Below are 14,666 nucleotides of genomic sequence, written 5' to 3' on the forward strand. Positions count from 1 at the left end.
TTAGTACTGATAGCTTTATCACTTATTAACATTACTGCAGTTTAGCCTTTCTTTCTTTTGTGCTTCCTGCCACCTGGGTAGTTCTGTCCATGGGAAACACAAAAGCCATCATATTTGCTTTCTGACTCTGCTGTGGTTCATATAAAGCACTGCCAGTTGATTATGTTTTGGCACGTGGTGGGCTGGGATTTCCTGTTGGTTTATGTATCGTGGGGTTTTTTTTATGGTCCTTTACCTGATAAAACTGTATCATATACAGTTTTTACAAAGTAGTGAGTAGGAATAAGAGTTGATTTTTTTGTTTGTACAATTCCTGATCCAATGCAGCTATAATCATGAGAAAAGCTTAGTTTGAGTTGTTATGAAAAAAATAAAAAGGCAATGCAGTAGTATTTTGAGTGTCATGAGCCAAGTAAAGAAGACCGAATTTTTCACAACTTTATTTTGAAAATTTATTTCCAAGACACTGCATAATGTTTGAAATAAAACAGGTGTACTCATGCTAACATGAGATACAGCACCAGCATTATTTTTGTGAGACAAGAATCACAAGATTGACAGCAGATAACATGGAAGAGAAAGGGGAAAAAAAAGACCTCCTTTCCAAAGAGAGAGAGAGGGTTTGGGTCTTAAAAATATGCACCTGTTTGTCTATTGTTTTTTAAATTATATAAACACATATAGACTTCTTCTAGACTTCTTTAAAATATCTATGGGGCTCTCTGAAATTTCCTGTCATCAATGACTCAAAACAATGCAGTAGCTGTAGCAGAGTTTTCTCAAAGTGTACATAGGTCTTGCATAAAACATGGGAGAGAAAATAAGTTTCACTAAATTATAAATTTTATTGAATATTTCCCTTCTCATTTGTTTGCTTTGATGAAGCAAATCTATTTGAACAAAAGAACCTGAAAGTATCAAGGCTGTCACACACAGAATTCATGGCTGAGTGTAGCCATGCAGGTATGTGTGTACACATGTTCAAAGCAGGAGTATGCTTTAGCAATTTTATGATCTGCTTCTTATTTAAAGAAGTTATTAATCTGAGTAAAATCGATTTCAAATCTTGCAGGCACTCTGTCTTCTTTTAATGTCTGTCTTTTTTGACTAACAGCAATTCGCAGTGCATTTTGAGGAATGCAATACATTATGACCAGCAAGTTATAGCAAGTTCGTCTCTTATTCTTCCTAAGTCCTGAGGATATTTAATAAACAGTATAGTTTAGGCAAGTCTAGAAAATTTGTGTAACTGATTAATAGCCTTTACTATCATAGCAATTGAAAATTTCAAACTGGCAAATAACAGTAGGCCAAAAACTGTGACAATTCAATGTCTTTTTGGTAGTGAGAATGGAAGCATCTACACATTTTGACTCCCTTGAAACTCAGTGATATCTCCACTTCTGTCTGCTATAACTTGATCAAGTAATTAATAATAAATAATGAAATTATTTAGCACAAGGTTGTTTGTGTGAGATTAACAAAAAGCACTGTTTTACAGATGTTGAAGGGACAGACAAAAAAAGTGCATTGCTCTCCCCTCCTTTGGCAGTGCTTTTCAGTGTGTTATTCCAGTCCTTGTGAATGATGGTGTGCCAAGTTTACCCTATGCAAGGTTACTTTTACACCTTAGTTCAGTAGAGCATAAATAAGGGACTCAGACTATCTTGCATAACTGGAAGTTAGCTGGGCAGTCACCATGACATTTTCTCTAAGTTCAGTTTCAGTGTCAGAAGGTGCATAGGGTCTAAAAACTCCAGCTGCCAGACGTTGCATAAACAAGTCTGCATAAGTCTTTGCAAGGTCTGTGGTTTCTGTGAACTTTTTTTGTGCATTAAAGAAAACAAGCTTTTTTGGGAACTCTACAGTGCTTTTTAATTCTATCAGAAAGAAAGCAAAACACATTAAAGAGTATAAAAAGTTGTCAAAATCAAAGTTTTATTTCTAGTAATAAGTGGTAAGAAGGAAAGAAGACACAGTTTTATCTTTCAAATGGGAATATTTTTCCTAGATGCAATAAACATACAGTGCTTTTATGATTTTTATATTTGATGTATGTGCAAAATGTGCTGTAAATATACTGTTGATTCACTGCCTTTCCCAGTAAACTGCTTGCATTCAATTCAGTTATGTCACTACAGTGAATGCAGCTGAGATGGGTTGCAGTTAATTCTAATTTATTGTTGTTACCTTCATAAAGGTGGAGTTGAAGCTCAGCAGGTATATTCTGTTGACTCCAGTATTGCCTGGTTTGCTCAGGCCAATGTTCCAGAAGGACTATAGCAGATCTGGAAATTATGGTTTGATTTCTCAATCCCCTGCTTTAATCAGAAGTATGAAACTCCTTCCCTGATCCCTGTCTGGACTGTAACATCTTGGCCCTTCTGCTGAATAAAGACTTAAATAGATTTTGTAACTTTATTTTATTAATCCAATGAGCTTCCTGCATTTTGAAACCAGTCTCTGGACTTATCTTAGGCATTTTTTTTTTCTTCTCTGTTTCTTTCTAACATGACTACTGTTTTTGTCTTCTGTTTTGAGTCGTTGGTCACATGAGATGTAGTTTCAATAATAAAGGTGCAGCAATGGAGCAATGTTTTTCTTCTTTTCAAAAACCCTCGTGATTCTCCCTCAACTATCAAGTACTCCTACACTACTTCAGTCTTTTTTGGAAAAAAAGTCAGTTGTAAGTCTGAGTCATACTGTCATCAGGAACTAGAAGCTTGGATGTTTTGAGGGTTCCTAGTGGGGATTCATGGGGTAAGAGCAGATAATATTTTCATTTCTACAGGCTTATAATAGATTCATGATGGTTGCAGTTATTTATTAATAATGATTTTGTTTTTTCTGTTAGCACTTTTTCAAGATGGTATGGAATCAAATCACTAGATAGGATAACCAGCAGTATTATGTTTTAAAAATATATGACCTGAAGCTCTGCTGTTACCATCTAACTTGTGATAGAGGCATGAAATCTTCTGGTTGTTTGTAGATGTTAGGGGGTTTGATTTTATTTTTTTAATATAATATACCAGCTCTGTGTAGACTGTTGTGAAATGACATTTGTTCCTATAATTATAAGGAATTAAGATTAATTTAAACTTGCATGGAGCAAAATCAGAACCAGTTTTTTAACTCAACAGTGATTTAAAGAAACTGGTAGGTAAAAGTACAAAGCATGAAGAGTATTAATCAAATCTGCAATGCTCTTCCCCCTACTGTATAAGCACGGTGCAGCCCACACATGGAAATTTTCCCCTAGTCTGGCACTTCTGAAATGTGACGTAGTTTGAAATTCCGAAATGGAATTTCAGAAGAAAAGAATAGTTACTGCAGCTGAACCCTGTACAAATGCTTGGAACAGTCTTTTGTTAAATGTATTGAGTTTTAATATTTTAAACACAGCTGTTTAAAATAACTAGAAACTTAGGGTTTTTCAAGTTATATAGCAGTGGAAGTTTCCAGATAGGAGGGCAAATTGTTAGGTTTGAATTAATGATAGAGTCTAATCAGTTAAGAATGGGCACCTAAGCCTTATTAAGGACATAGCACATTTAAGGATGGATAGGCAGCATAGTCTCTGTGGCTTCCCCCACTAGTTTCTGATCTACTTATTTTTCTTCTCGTTTCCCTTAATCTTTTTTTTTAATTTTAGTTACTTGAGATTTTGCTGTAATTTAGGAGACTGTATTTACTGTTTGAACTGTCGAATTTGGTTTAGTAATCTGGGTTTTTCTACTCTGTCTATTCTGAAATGCTCTATTAGATTACCACCTGAGAACATGTACAACTTGCAGGCAATGGTCAGTAAGGTAACCTCCTTTGTACCTGGCTAGGCAGAAGTGTAGGATTTGACATGAATAGAACTACTTATGTGCTTAAATTCAGGCATCTTGTTGAAGCTGAACCAGTGTCTCTGCTCGATTTCCAATTTCCACTGCTTGCTGCCAAGTATATTAGAACTGTCTATAAATAGTTTGAGGAATTTTTGATTGAGAATAAAAACTAATGTCAGGTTCTTTCCTGTCCCTGCCCTTTAAAACTACAACTGAGGAGCTTTAATTGTTTTTACTTTCACACAAAAATCCTTTTCTGAAGTCAAATTAGTTTAGTTATTACTTTAAAATTGTGTATTTTAATGACAGCATTCTCCAGGGACAAGGAAGAGTGGTCAGTGACCGGGAAGCCACAGCTACAGAGTAGGAATGTGACTCAGTTGTAGACTGCAGCATCTTCCAAATGTTTGCTTGATGTGTCCGGATGGTGCTGTGGGCTCTGTTTCAATAGTTCAGTATCATCTGGCTGGCAGCATCTGTGCCAAATTTGCATCATGCTAACATCTCAGGTGATGGGGAATTTTGGAAATTTTCTTTTGTGTGTTGTGACAGCGTTCACCATTGGTGTAGTATTATTGAGTAACATGTGCAGTGCTTAATAAATCCAGAATGAGAGCCGGTCTTGCTCACACTGAGTGACTGCGGAGGCTGAGCTTACGCCTGAGGTTGAGGTGGAGCCTCCCTTGAAGCACTGGAGCTGTGGGGAGCAGAGAGCATGCTTGGGGTGTCTGCATTGGCACGTCCAACAGCCTGGCAGGAGCAGATTTGTGGTGCAAAACAAGTTACCCTGAAGATGTATGTTTGTGCTGTGTGTGTTTCTAAGGGGTTTTCCTTGGACTAGCTCTCATGTGGCCCAAAAAACTGAGTACCCGTTACAAGTAGGAGCATATCATCTAAAAGAAATCCAGTTTGATGGTTTCAAGGCCATGGTGTAATGTGAACCAAAGCACAGGAAGTGGAGAGCATCAGGAGATTCAGAAAGCATGCCCCTTACCCAAAGTAAATGACTAACGTGGACAAGTCCTAAGTTAACACCATAAAGTTATCAGGAGTACAGGATGTATTATGTTTTGTTAGAGAAGCTAATAGATCTGTAATGACCTGATCACTGAATATTCAAATTCAAAGCATTCACTGATGGAGTGAACTTAGATTTTTTTAGAGTATGCATTTTAATAGTCAATTTTTGAAGAAAGAATGCAGACTTTTTTAGTGTGGGGGTAATGTTACAATACTAAACAATGTAAGAGTAGTAGGATATTTTTCTTTGGGGATTTTTAATTCAGTGTTACCAGGATTATAAAATCATAGAATGGTTTGCATTGGAAAGGACCTGAAAAATCATATAATTCCAACCCCCCTGACATGGGCAGGGAACCTTCCACTAGACTAAGTTGTTCCAAGCCCCATCCAACCTGACCTCGAACATTTCCAGGGATGGGGCATCCACAACTTCTCTATGAAGCTTGTTCCTCACAGTAAAGAGTTTCCTCCTAATATCCAAACTAAACCTGCTCTCTTGGTTTTAAGCTATTACCCCTTGTCCTATCACTCCAGGCCTTTGTCTAAAGTCCCTCTCCAGCTCTCTTATCTAAGCCCCTTTAGGCACTGAAAGGCTGCAATAAGGTCACACCAGACCTTTCCCTTCTCTAGGCTGAATAACCCCAGCTCTCTCAGCCTTTCCTCATAGGGCAGGTGTTTCAGCCTTCTGATCATCTTTGTGGCCCTATTTCTATTTTTAATAATGTGAAAGTGTGTTGTTCATTCAAGTAGTGATTAACTTTGAGTTTAGGCTCTATACAGTGCATGTAGATTTGGAAGTTTCATGACTGTTTTATTCACCAAGACTGAATAAAGACCTGTTTTTCAAAAATGTCATACAGCTGCATGTCATTTAAAGTCCCTACGTGAGGAGGAAAGGACTCTATAAGAACGAGAGAGTGATTTAAAGAAAACAGTGCTGAACAACATGTTTTAAGTATACAGTGCAGACTTTTAGCAGTATGATACCCATTATTTTATACCCAAGAAATAATTGTCTAAGCACAAAATGGTAGGTACTGGTTGTCCTAAAAGGTAAAAATAAAAATCTAAAACCTACATAAAATGATTCCATTGCAGAATTGATTCTCTAGTTCTTGTCTTAGTTTACTAAATAAAGCTACGTCACAGTTGGCCCAAAATAAAAATGGTACCACATAAAATAACAGCATTGGGTATTGTAAACAAGTTCTGTGCTTTATCTGCCTTTACAGTTAAATTTTGTGGTTATTACTTACTTTTGTATCATTAAACATTTAAATAAGCCACTATTTCAGTATAGTTTCATCTATTAGTCATTTTTATTCTTTTCTTAATTAAAGAAATTAATGATGCCATTGTAGTATTGGAGTATACAACACTTTCTCATTTCCTCTGAACACTTACTTTCACTGTTTGAAATTTTAAATATATTTACTGTATTTTTTTTGTAGCATATGTTCTTCTGTTAGGGATTTGGAATAAATCTTGTCACTATGTTGCTCTGCTTGCCTTTAGTAGAGAGTTCTGATTGATGTCTGCACAGCAGTAAGGCTTTCTCTCAATGTTTCTGTGTATTGTATGTGTTAAAAGAAATGGTTATTTAATCCATCTATTATGTAAATGAGAATTTGTATCTTGCTGTGCAATGTAATGATGATTTACAAGTGAGCACCTGAAATTCCTATGACTCCAGTACCTAACTCTAAGGAAATAAGGGGGGAAAAAAAAAAGCTGCACTTAACTAGTAAGGTCAAACTGTTGATTTAAAAATAAATAATACAAAATTTGTCAATAACTCTTGGGAAGATTCTGCAGCTAAACTGGAGATTATTGATCAGTTAATGCCTAAAAGTCAGTACTGTCCCTTCTCATGGTGCTTTTTAAATTGTCTTTTGTGCAAATTATGTGTGACCTTTTGTCAAGGAAGTAGCAGTAGTTGCGTGTTGGACAAAAACTTGTGGTCAAGGTGCAATACACTATATAAAAAAAGACAGGAAAATATGAGATTCCTGTGAATTGTGAATTTTACCCCAAGAACTTGATCTAAATATGTATTGGTGCATAAACTAAGTTTATTTTGTGCATATCTCTAATTGAGGGGATGTAGTGATTGCAAACTAAGCCATCAGAAGGCAGAAAATAATAAAATGATGGTACTTGTAAAGGCTGTGACTGGTTTCTGTAGAAATCTGGGAATGATATTGCTGCTTTTCCTTTTTACTGGATTTAGAGATGTAGCAAATAATTACCTGGCTTCAGTGGACTGTGTGCAGCTCTGCTGCACCTTAATTTGAAGCATTCCCTGTAGCAATAATTCTCTTTATTTCACAGGCTGTTCTGGGAAGGTAAGTTTCAAATGATTAGACTGCGGTTGGTTTGGTTTTTTTCTCCACTGTTTGCTCCACTTTCAGTTCCTTTTCTCTTGTAATTTGAAGTGCACCTGCAGCTCTTCCTGTCTTCTGAGGAGGGCAAAATCTGAATTTCTGTCATACGGTTTAGCAGTGGTTGGAGAACACGTTGCACAGATGGAAAAGAAAATACAGGAGAAACCATATTCTCTGAGAGTCTTCTAGGTTATAAATGAGGAAAAAACAAGTCTAGTCCCTTTTGTAACCTCATGTTCATCTGAGATTACAGAAAGTGGTTTTTCTCAGTCGCATACTCTCAGTATACTGCTCCTTCTGCAGAACAGGAGAGCTTGGCTGCAGTGTGGCCATGTACCTATGGATGTGTAGCTGTGCAGTTGTTACAGCATTAAATTCCTACAGCTAATGCATTTAATTCTAAATGTACAGTAGTTTAACAAATATAAGTGTTTTCAGGAGATGAAGTTGTAATTGATGAGCCAAAAAATCTGACGAGGCTCCTACCTAATTTTTTTAGCTCATTAACTGCATGTGACCTACATGTAAATTCAATACAGTATTTTTGGTTACACACCGAATAAACGTTTTTGCCATAGAATGGTTTGTGTTGGGGGGAACCTTTAAAGATCATTTAGTTTATCTGAAGGACGGTGGTAGTACTTGTTTTTCTGTTGGTCTTCTGCATGCCCTGCTCTGAGCTGCATGTAACATCACAACTATGAATTGAAGGTAGGTATGATGGGTGGGCAGTAGCCCGCTTTTCTCCCACAGACTAGTTCAGTGTGACAAAGTGGCATCTTGAGGGGGAGCTTGTTTCTGCACAGCTGTGCTTAGGTGTTTGCAGGAAGTGGGCTGGGACTGTGACAAAATGTGGTAACAAAAGAAGTCATTCCCAAAAAGCCTGGAATGTTGCAGAGGCATCATGCATCTTTCCAGCTACCATTTCTGTAGATGAAGAAGGATATTGTTATTTTTGAACTAGGCCATCACTTTTTAGTAAGGGAATATGGAAGTCAGCACCAAATTGTTCATGAAAGCATATAGTTAACCTTTTTTTGGTGTCATCATCCACATTTGGTCAGTTAGGAGCAAAATTTGGTGAAGATTATTACAAAGTAACTTCAGCTAACAAGAGGCAGAGTAAACAAGTTAAGTTTACCCTTCATAAGGTACAGAGTGCAAAGGAATTTTGGGAGTAGGATGAAGAAAGGAAGTTTGGTCATGGAATACATTGTCTAAAGTAAAGCAAGTTGAACACGTACCACGATAAAGGGTGTTTAGAAACACATTATATACAGGAAGTGTTGTTGATCTCTTGTCCCTGATAATTGTGGTGCAAGAAAAATATCCTGTCCAGTCTGCTTATGTAGCATTCATTATGCACCACAGTACCTTTTAACTCAAGGTAGTGTAGAAAAAGCTCTCTCTTCACAGCCATTCAGTTACAGCAGTTCTTCAATTTATACAGTTCTGTTTATAGGGGGATTGTAATTTAGCTGTTAAAGATAATGGCAGAGGCTTAATCTTGATAAAGAAGAATTTAGCTTCAGTGGAGATAGGTGTGCATGTTGGTTTGTTTTGTTTTATTTTTTTGTGGACAGTAACTACTTGGTGCAACAGCAGAAATAAAGGTAACTTAAATTGGCCTTTACCACTGTGAATTTTTTCTTTTAATTTTTCATTTTAACACTTAAGTTAATTTTTCTGTAAAACACAATCTGGATTTAGCTTAGTCCCAAGATATATGATGTTTTGTCAAACCACAGTTATAAAATTTGATTTTACAATCACAGTGGACAAAGTTGCATGTACCACATTTTCGTGTGTACTTTTGCAATATTCATCACTTCACTGTACTAAATTAGTATTACTAATTTTAGTCAAGTCAAAATTGAAATGAGGCTTCATTTGAGAGTTATTATTTGCTATCTCAGATATCAGTATTTAGGTAAACTTGTTCTTTGTCTGAAGCATTCAAGTTCATATATGTATCTGGAGTGCAGAATTTGCCTTTCTTAATCTGAATATTTTGACTAAGAGGGACACTTCATTATGGGAGCCTGGGGGTCTGTTTGCCTTTTTGAAAACTGCATGAATTTGAGTAAAACTCAAAGGAGAAGCTTGTGTCAGGACTGTAGGCATAGTTTGGTGCTCCAAAGTTATATGCAGATAATCCTTTGAGTCTGATACTCATTACATTTTTGAGAGAGCTGTGGTGTTATAGGCTGTGGGGAAGGACAGATGTAGGGGATCACATCCTAAAATGAAGGCAACTGCATTATAGTAGCTTCTACACTGCGGCTGAGCATCACTGCTGCTGACTGGGTTTCAAATACATAGAACCTGGTGGCCGCTTTTTCCAAATATGCCATGTTTTCTAGGTGTTTTACTCTGCTGTTTGTTTGGAGTGTTTGCTGGTGCCACATTTTTCGTTGTGACCAGCCCCACTCCCCTGGCCTGTGTTTAATTTCCTGCCTGTGACGAAACTCAGAAGTAGTTACTGAGTCAAATACCTTCCAAGGCTATGGGTTTTACCTTCTGTGTAATTCTGCTTGCCTCCGCAGACTCTGTGTAGGACTTTGGACGAGGTTGCTGGGAATTGATGATGTGAGGGTGTCTCGCTTTTCTGGGTGGGGTGTGGGGAATTTACCATTGTTTCATATAGACTTGCAGAGGAGAAATGCCCCAACTGCTGTAAAACCTGAAGGCAAACCTAGTGTTGTCTTGTTTTCTTCTGTAGTCAGCCAGTTGTGAGGCATGAATCAAAAGGAATTAATTCAAGTGTCTGTGGAACTACTTGTCTGTTTCTGCCTGATCGTAAGGTGAGGTGGCATTGCAACCCAGGGGATTTGAGTGGAATAGAAAAAACTGGTGAAGGTCAAAAGGACTAGCTTTGTGCTGTGAAGGTAAAATAAAATTTTACAGATGCATCTGTCAGAATCAACGAACAACTTTGACCATAACCATTCTTTGACCATTTGAGAGATTGTTAAAGTTATCAAAGACAGAAAGGCAGAAATTGGAAGGTCATTCTATGCTGTAAAACACTCTATCAAGAGTCTTAACTCTTTTAGTAACCAGTTGGCTGGGTTTTTTTATATTGCAGTCAGGGAACCTTTAGGGGTATTACTATGAGTGGTGGCAACAAACTCATGTGCACATCAATAGAAATCCATTAAAAGTACTTTCCATGCTTTTGTTTAATCGAAAGATTACCAGTAGTTTAATATATCTTGTATTCTATTTGGGAAACATTCTTTGGGGTTTTTTTTGTTCTTTAGAAAAAGCATATTAAGTACTTGTTTTTATCTTGAGCTTTTCCATTTGAATTTAACTTACATGCCGTTGCTGACCATATCTTAAGCTGCAGGGCTAAAGTTGACAAACATTTCTTGGTTTAATACAACTTAAAATAAGTGGCCTATTTCTGCTAAATATTTATAAAAGGATGTGAAGAAGATGGGTGTAGTCCTGGCTACACAAGTGGTCTCTTCTAAGAAGTCAACAGAAAAAAAGGAATGAATATGTTGGTTTTAGAAAAACAATCTTGATTTCTCACAGGCTGAATGGAAGGCAGGAGCTTCTCTGTGTGTCTTCCAGCACTGTGTTGAAATGGAAATCAATAGCAAATATTTCTTTAAACATTGTTGGTGACCTAAGAAATTTTTTTTACATACTCATCCTCTACTGTGTTAAATAGACTAACAGGAATTTCAAAGATAATTATGTTCCCATATCTTAATGGAAATTACTGATCTGTTATCTGATATATTGATATTCTAGTAGTCTCACTTTATATGTGACATAATTGTAGAGATCATATAAGGATCATTGCCTAAAAAATTCCTAAAGGTGTCTGTCAGCAGTTAGTAACACTGAAATGGCATCTGAACACACTCTGTTTCAGTGACAGTTTCCAATAAAAAAAGGAAGTAATAATCTGACAGATTTCTCAGATTAATTTTTCATGTAATGGAAGATTATTGGGAAGGAAAGAATTTTGAAAAAAACCCCACCTTATTTTTATACTGTAGTATTGGATCTGAAATCAGGCTTCATCATGGCATGTTAGTGCTGCTTCTGACTGATCACTGAAGTTAGGTTGACGATAAATGTGACATCACTTTATCTCAAGAGATTAATTGCTAGATTGTAAGGCATATTTAGATGGAAAATAATCAAGTGCTCTATCTTTGATTATTGGCTTAAGTTTTCTTAACCCACTAATTCTGGGTCAGTGTGTACCAGATTTAGATGTGAGTTCCCTTTTTAGTATGCTTCTCGTTATTACTGATTTATAGTTTCTCTCTCTCTCTCTCTCCTTTGCTTTGATTTCCATCACTTCATTGTTATGTCAGTATTTTTCATGTTTTCTTACTATATTTTTATCAGAACTAATTTCATTAGTATTCTGAGGTTTTTGTTTTCCTGGTTGTTATGCATAGGGAGCTTGTCAGGAATTCAGATTCTGGGAGCATCAGTGGAGTGCCCAGGTATTGACTGTCTTCAGCATAGTTACTTGAGGTTTTGGGTTTTTTTTCATATTTCTAAATGTTTGTGAGTTCCTTCTTTTTTGTCATGCTGTTAATTTTCAGTGTTCGACAACAACTATAGATATACTTAAACATACAAGTACCTCTTTTTGCAAATAAAAAAAAGGTTAATAATCCCTAATGTATTTGAAAGATGAAATATCAGTAAGCTATTTTTAGGTTAAAACAAAAGGTCTTGAAATCTGTTAATGTTTTTTTATGCTGATGGAAATAATAGAAAACAATCAGAAATGTGCTTCTATGGAATCAGTTACAATTAAAATCACTTTGCAGCAAAGATGCTTATTTTGTAAATTGGGAGCTGAGTTTACTGTAGGCACAAAATCAGAGTGGCAGCACTCCTTGGCATGTCAGTGATATGCAAAATGGAGGGATTATTTGGAGAACAGGTTTTTAAAACTTAGAAGTATATTTTACTTAGAAAATAATTTAATTGGAAAATAGTTACTCACTTATACAGTATTTGAAATAGTTCTTGTTTTAAAATACTTCAGGCTTTTGAACATTGAGGAGAGTTGTTACAGTGTAGATTTTTTTTTTTTTAAAAATTGAGACAAAGCAACCTGATAAGTAAATATCTGCAGTGAAATTTGTACCTTGAAAAAGGGGTGGGAAACATGTCACTTTCAGGAGCCAAGGAATTTAGTTTTTTAAAAAATAAATAAATTGCACTTACTGTATTTCTACAAATTCTGATCATCAGGTTTTTAACTGTATGGTGTCTTTAAGAAATAAAAAATTATGTCTTTGTGCATTTGGTGTCAACCCTGGGAGCAATTTCTGGAACATTTTATTTTTAACCACTGCAGTGGAGGAGCACTGAGCTGTGGTTGCTTAGGTGTATTATGTTCTAGGTCAACTCGTAACAGTCTTTAAATTGGTATAAAAGGAATTTGTGTTTTCTTTGTGTACTTAAGGTTTTTGTCACCCAGACATACCACACTTACATTGCAATGCTGGTGCAACAACTGATTTCACGTGCATGAAAATCTGTGTGACATGGCAAATCTTCAGTATTACAAAACTTTGAGGGATTAAGAGTTGTGGTTTTAAGATTTGCTTAGTGATGTATTTTATATTTTAGATTCACTGCCTATATTCAAAGGAGGAGCTTATTTATCAAAGTGACTCCTCCTGAAATGCCTGAAAGATTTTATTAAAAATTTATTGTAAAGGTTAAAAGAAAGGGTGGTGAATAAAGGAGAGGAGAAATCTGTTCAGTGGGAGAAATGTGCACAAATACAACTTGATCTGTCCCATGTACCAGGGCTACCACCTATCAGCAAAGGTATTTGCTTTAGCAGGCTGCTTTTACTCTGGAGAAGTACAAACTATTGGATTCGGAGGGGTAACTTTTCTGTCTGTAACTCTTGATGACCTCATGGGTCTTGTTGCTCATCTTCGCAAGTGTCCGTAGTTTTACTGAACGCTCACGGGAGTTAACTGGTGAAGGTCACTAGTTCCCTGCTATGTTTGAACCCTCTTTCTGGATAAAGGGTATAGACTGCAATTCATTGTGAAATAGATGGTTGTAGTCCCCTGGATGTCTGGATTTGCATAGCATTAACTTACAAATCTTGATCCAGGAGAAGATGAGGAAGATGCATTGAAATAAACCCTTCATGAAAATATAATAGCATTTGATGCACAATCATACAAGTCTACTATCTAAAATGCATAGTTTTGCAAAACTCTACCACTGTCAAGTCTCTTGTTCCTTAACTTTCTAGTATATTTAATTGTTCCTAGTAAACTACCAATACTTGAGGTTTCTTTATTGTATAGTAACTTTTCTCTACGTTTTCTCTTTTAAGTTTTATCATAAATTAATGTAAGACCTTTAATGTTTAATATTAATTAAAATAACTTCATTTTTGTTCGTTCTGTTCTGTAAAAAGGTATCTGAAGAATTTCTACAAATTTTATCTTGGAAATTAGCTTATTCATTATGTTTAATTTTAGGAAATGGTGCTCTTGCAGAACATTCTGAAAATGTGCATATTTCAGGAGTGTCAACGGGTAAGTCATTTTTTGTAATGTTTAAATTTCATGCATGACTTAAATAGTAAATATTGAAAGCCACCTGGTATCTTATGAAGAGATATTTGGCTATAAAAATTATTACTGCCTTTTGCAGCATGTAATAAGGAATGAAGCAACTGGAACATGGAAAAATTCTCATAAGATAAAACTGATACCTGCATGCTCATGAACAGATTATGCCTTTCTAAGTGGACTGCTTAATTATTTTTCCATACAAACATTGAACTAAGAGAAAAGTTGGTTTAAGTTGAATTGATATTTTCTTTCCACAGTAAAGTTTTTGTGAAATGAAATTTGCTGAAATGTAATTTTGGACATTGCTACTGTCAAATAATATAAATCCAAGAGTTATGCATTTCACCTGATTAGATTGAAGCAGTAACTGAAACTACTGTACACTTGACTGCACAGTTTCCTTAATACAAGAAAAAAAAAGAATTTTAGAACTCATGAAACTGAGAGACTGAGATGCTGGGAGAATATGTGGTATAAAAGCAGCAGACATTGCTCCAAGGTTGCTGTGTTCTCTTCCAGTCAGTCGGCCTCAGGCCTCTTCCAGGCAGCAGCCACGGTGGGGACTGCTCTGTGTTAGTGATGTGACTGTGTGGCCATTGCACAGTCTTTGTTCTTCAGATGTTTTGCAGCATCAGCCAACTGCTGGGCGTGTTTTATGATACAGACACTCAGGATATGTGCAAATGGGGAGATAAACACTCCTCAGCAGGTAGAAGAATACAAGCCTGATTCTTTCCATTGGAAAGCTGGCACTAATCCCTAGAAATCAAACTGATTTTCACACACCCTTCTTCTAAAATGAGTCAAAATGCAAACTTGTCCTTTTTGAA

General features: G+C 36.2%; 1 protein-coding gene across 1 annotated transcript in view; it reads left to right on the plus strand.

Annotated features, from left to right (window-relative positions):
* Positions 1-14,666, plus strand: part of LRP12 (LDL receptor related protein 12) — a 48,042-nt gene that overhangs the window by 14,575 nt on the left and 18,801 nt on the right. Inside the window, exon 3 of the mRNA XM_029959278.1 lies at positions 13,741-13,797. Within this exon, the coding sequence (XP_029815138.1) occupies positions 13,741-13,797 (57 nt within the window). The remainder of the gene's footprint in view (positions 1-13,740; positions 13,798-14,666) is intronic.

The sequence above is a fragment of the Manacus vitellinus genome, unplaced genomic scaffold (genome assembly GCF_001715985.3).
Source record: "Manacus vitellinus isolate BGI_N305 unplaced genomic scaffold, ASM171598v3 scaffold_1_pilon, whole genome shotgun sequence".
Lineage (NCBI taxonomy): Eukaryota > Metazoa > Chordata > Aves > Passeriformes > Pipridae > Manacus > Manacus vitellinus.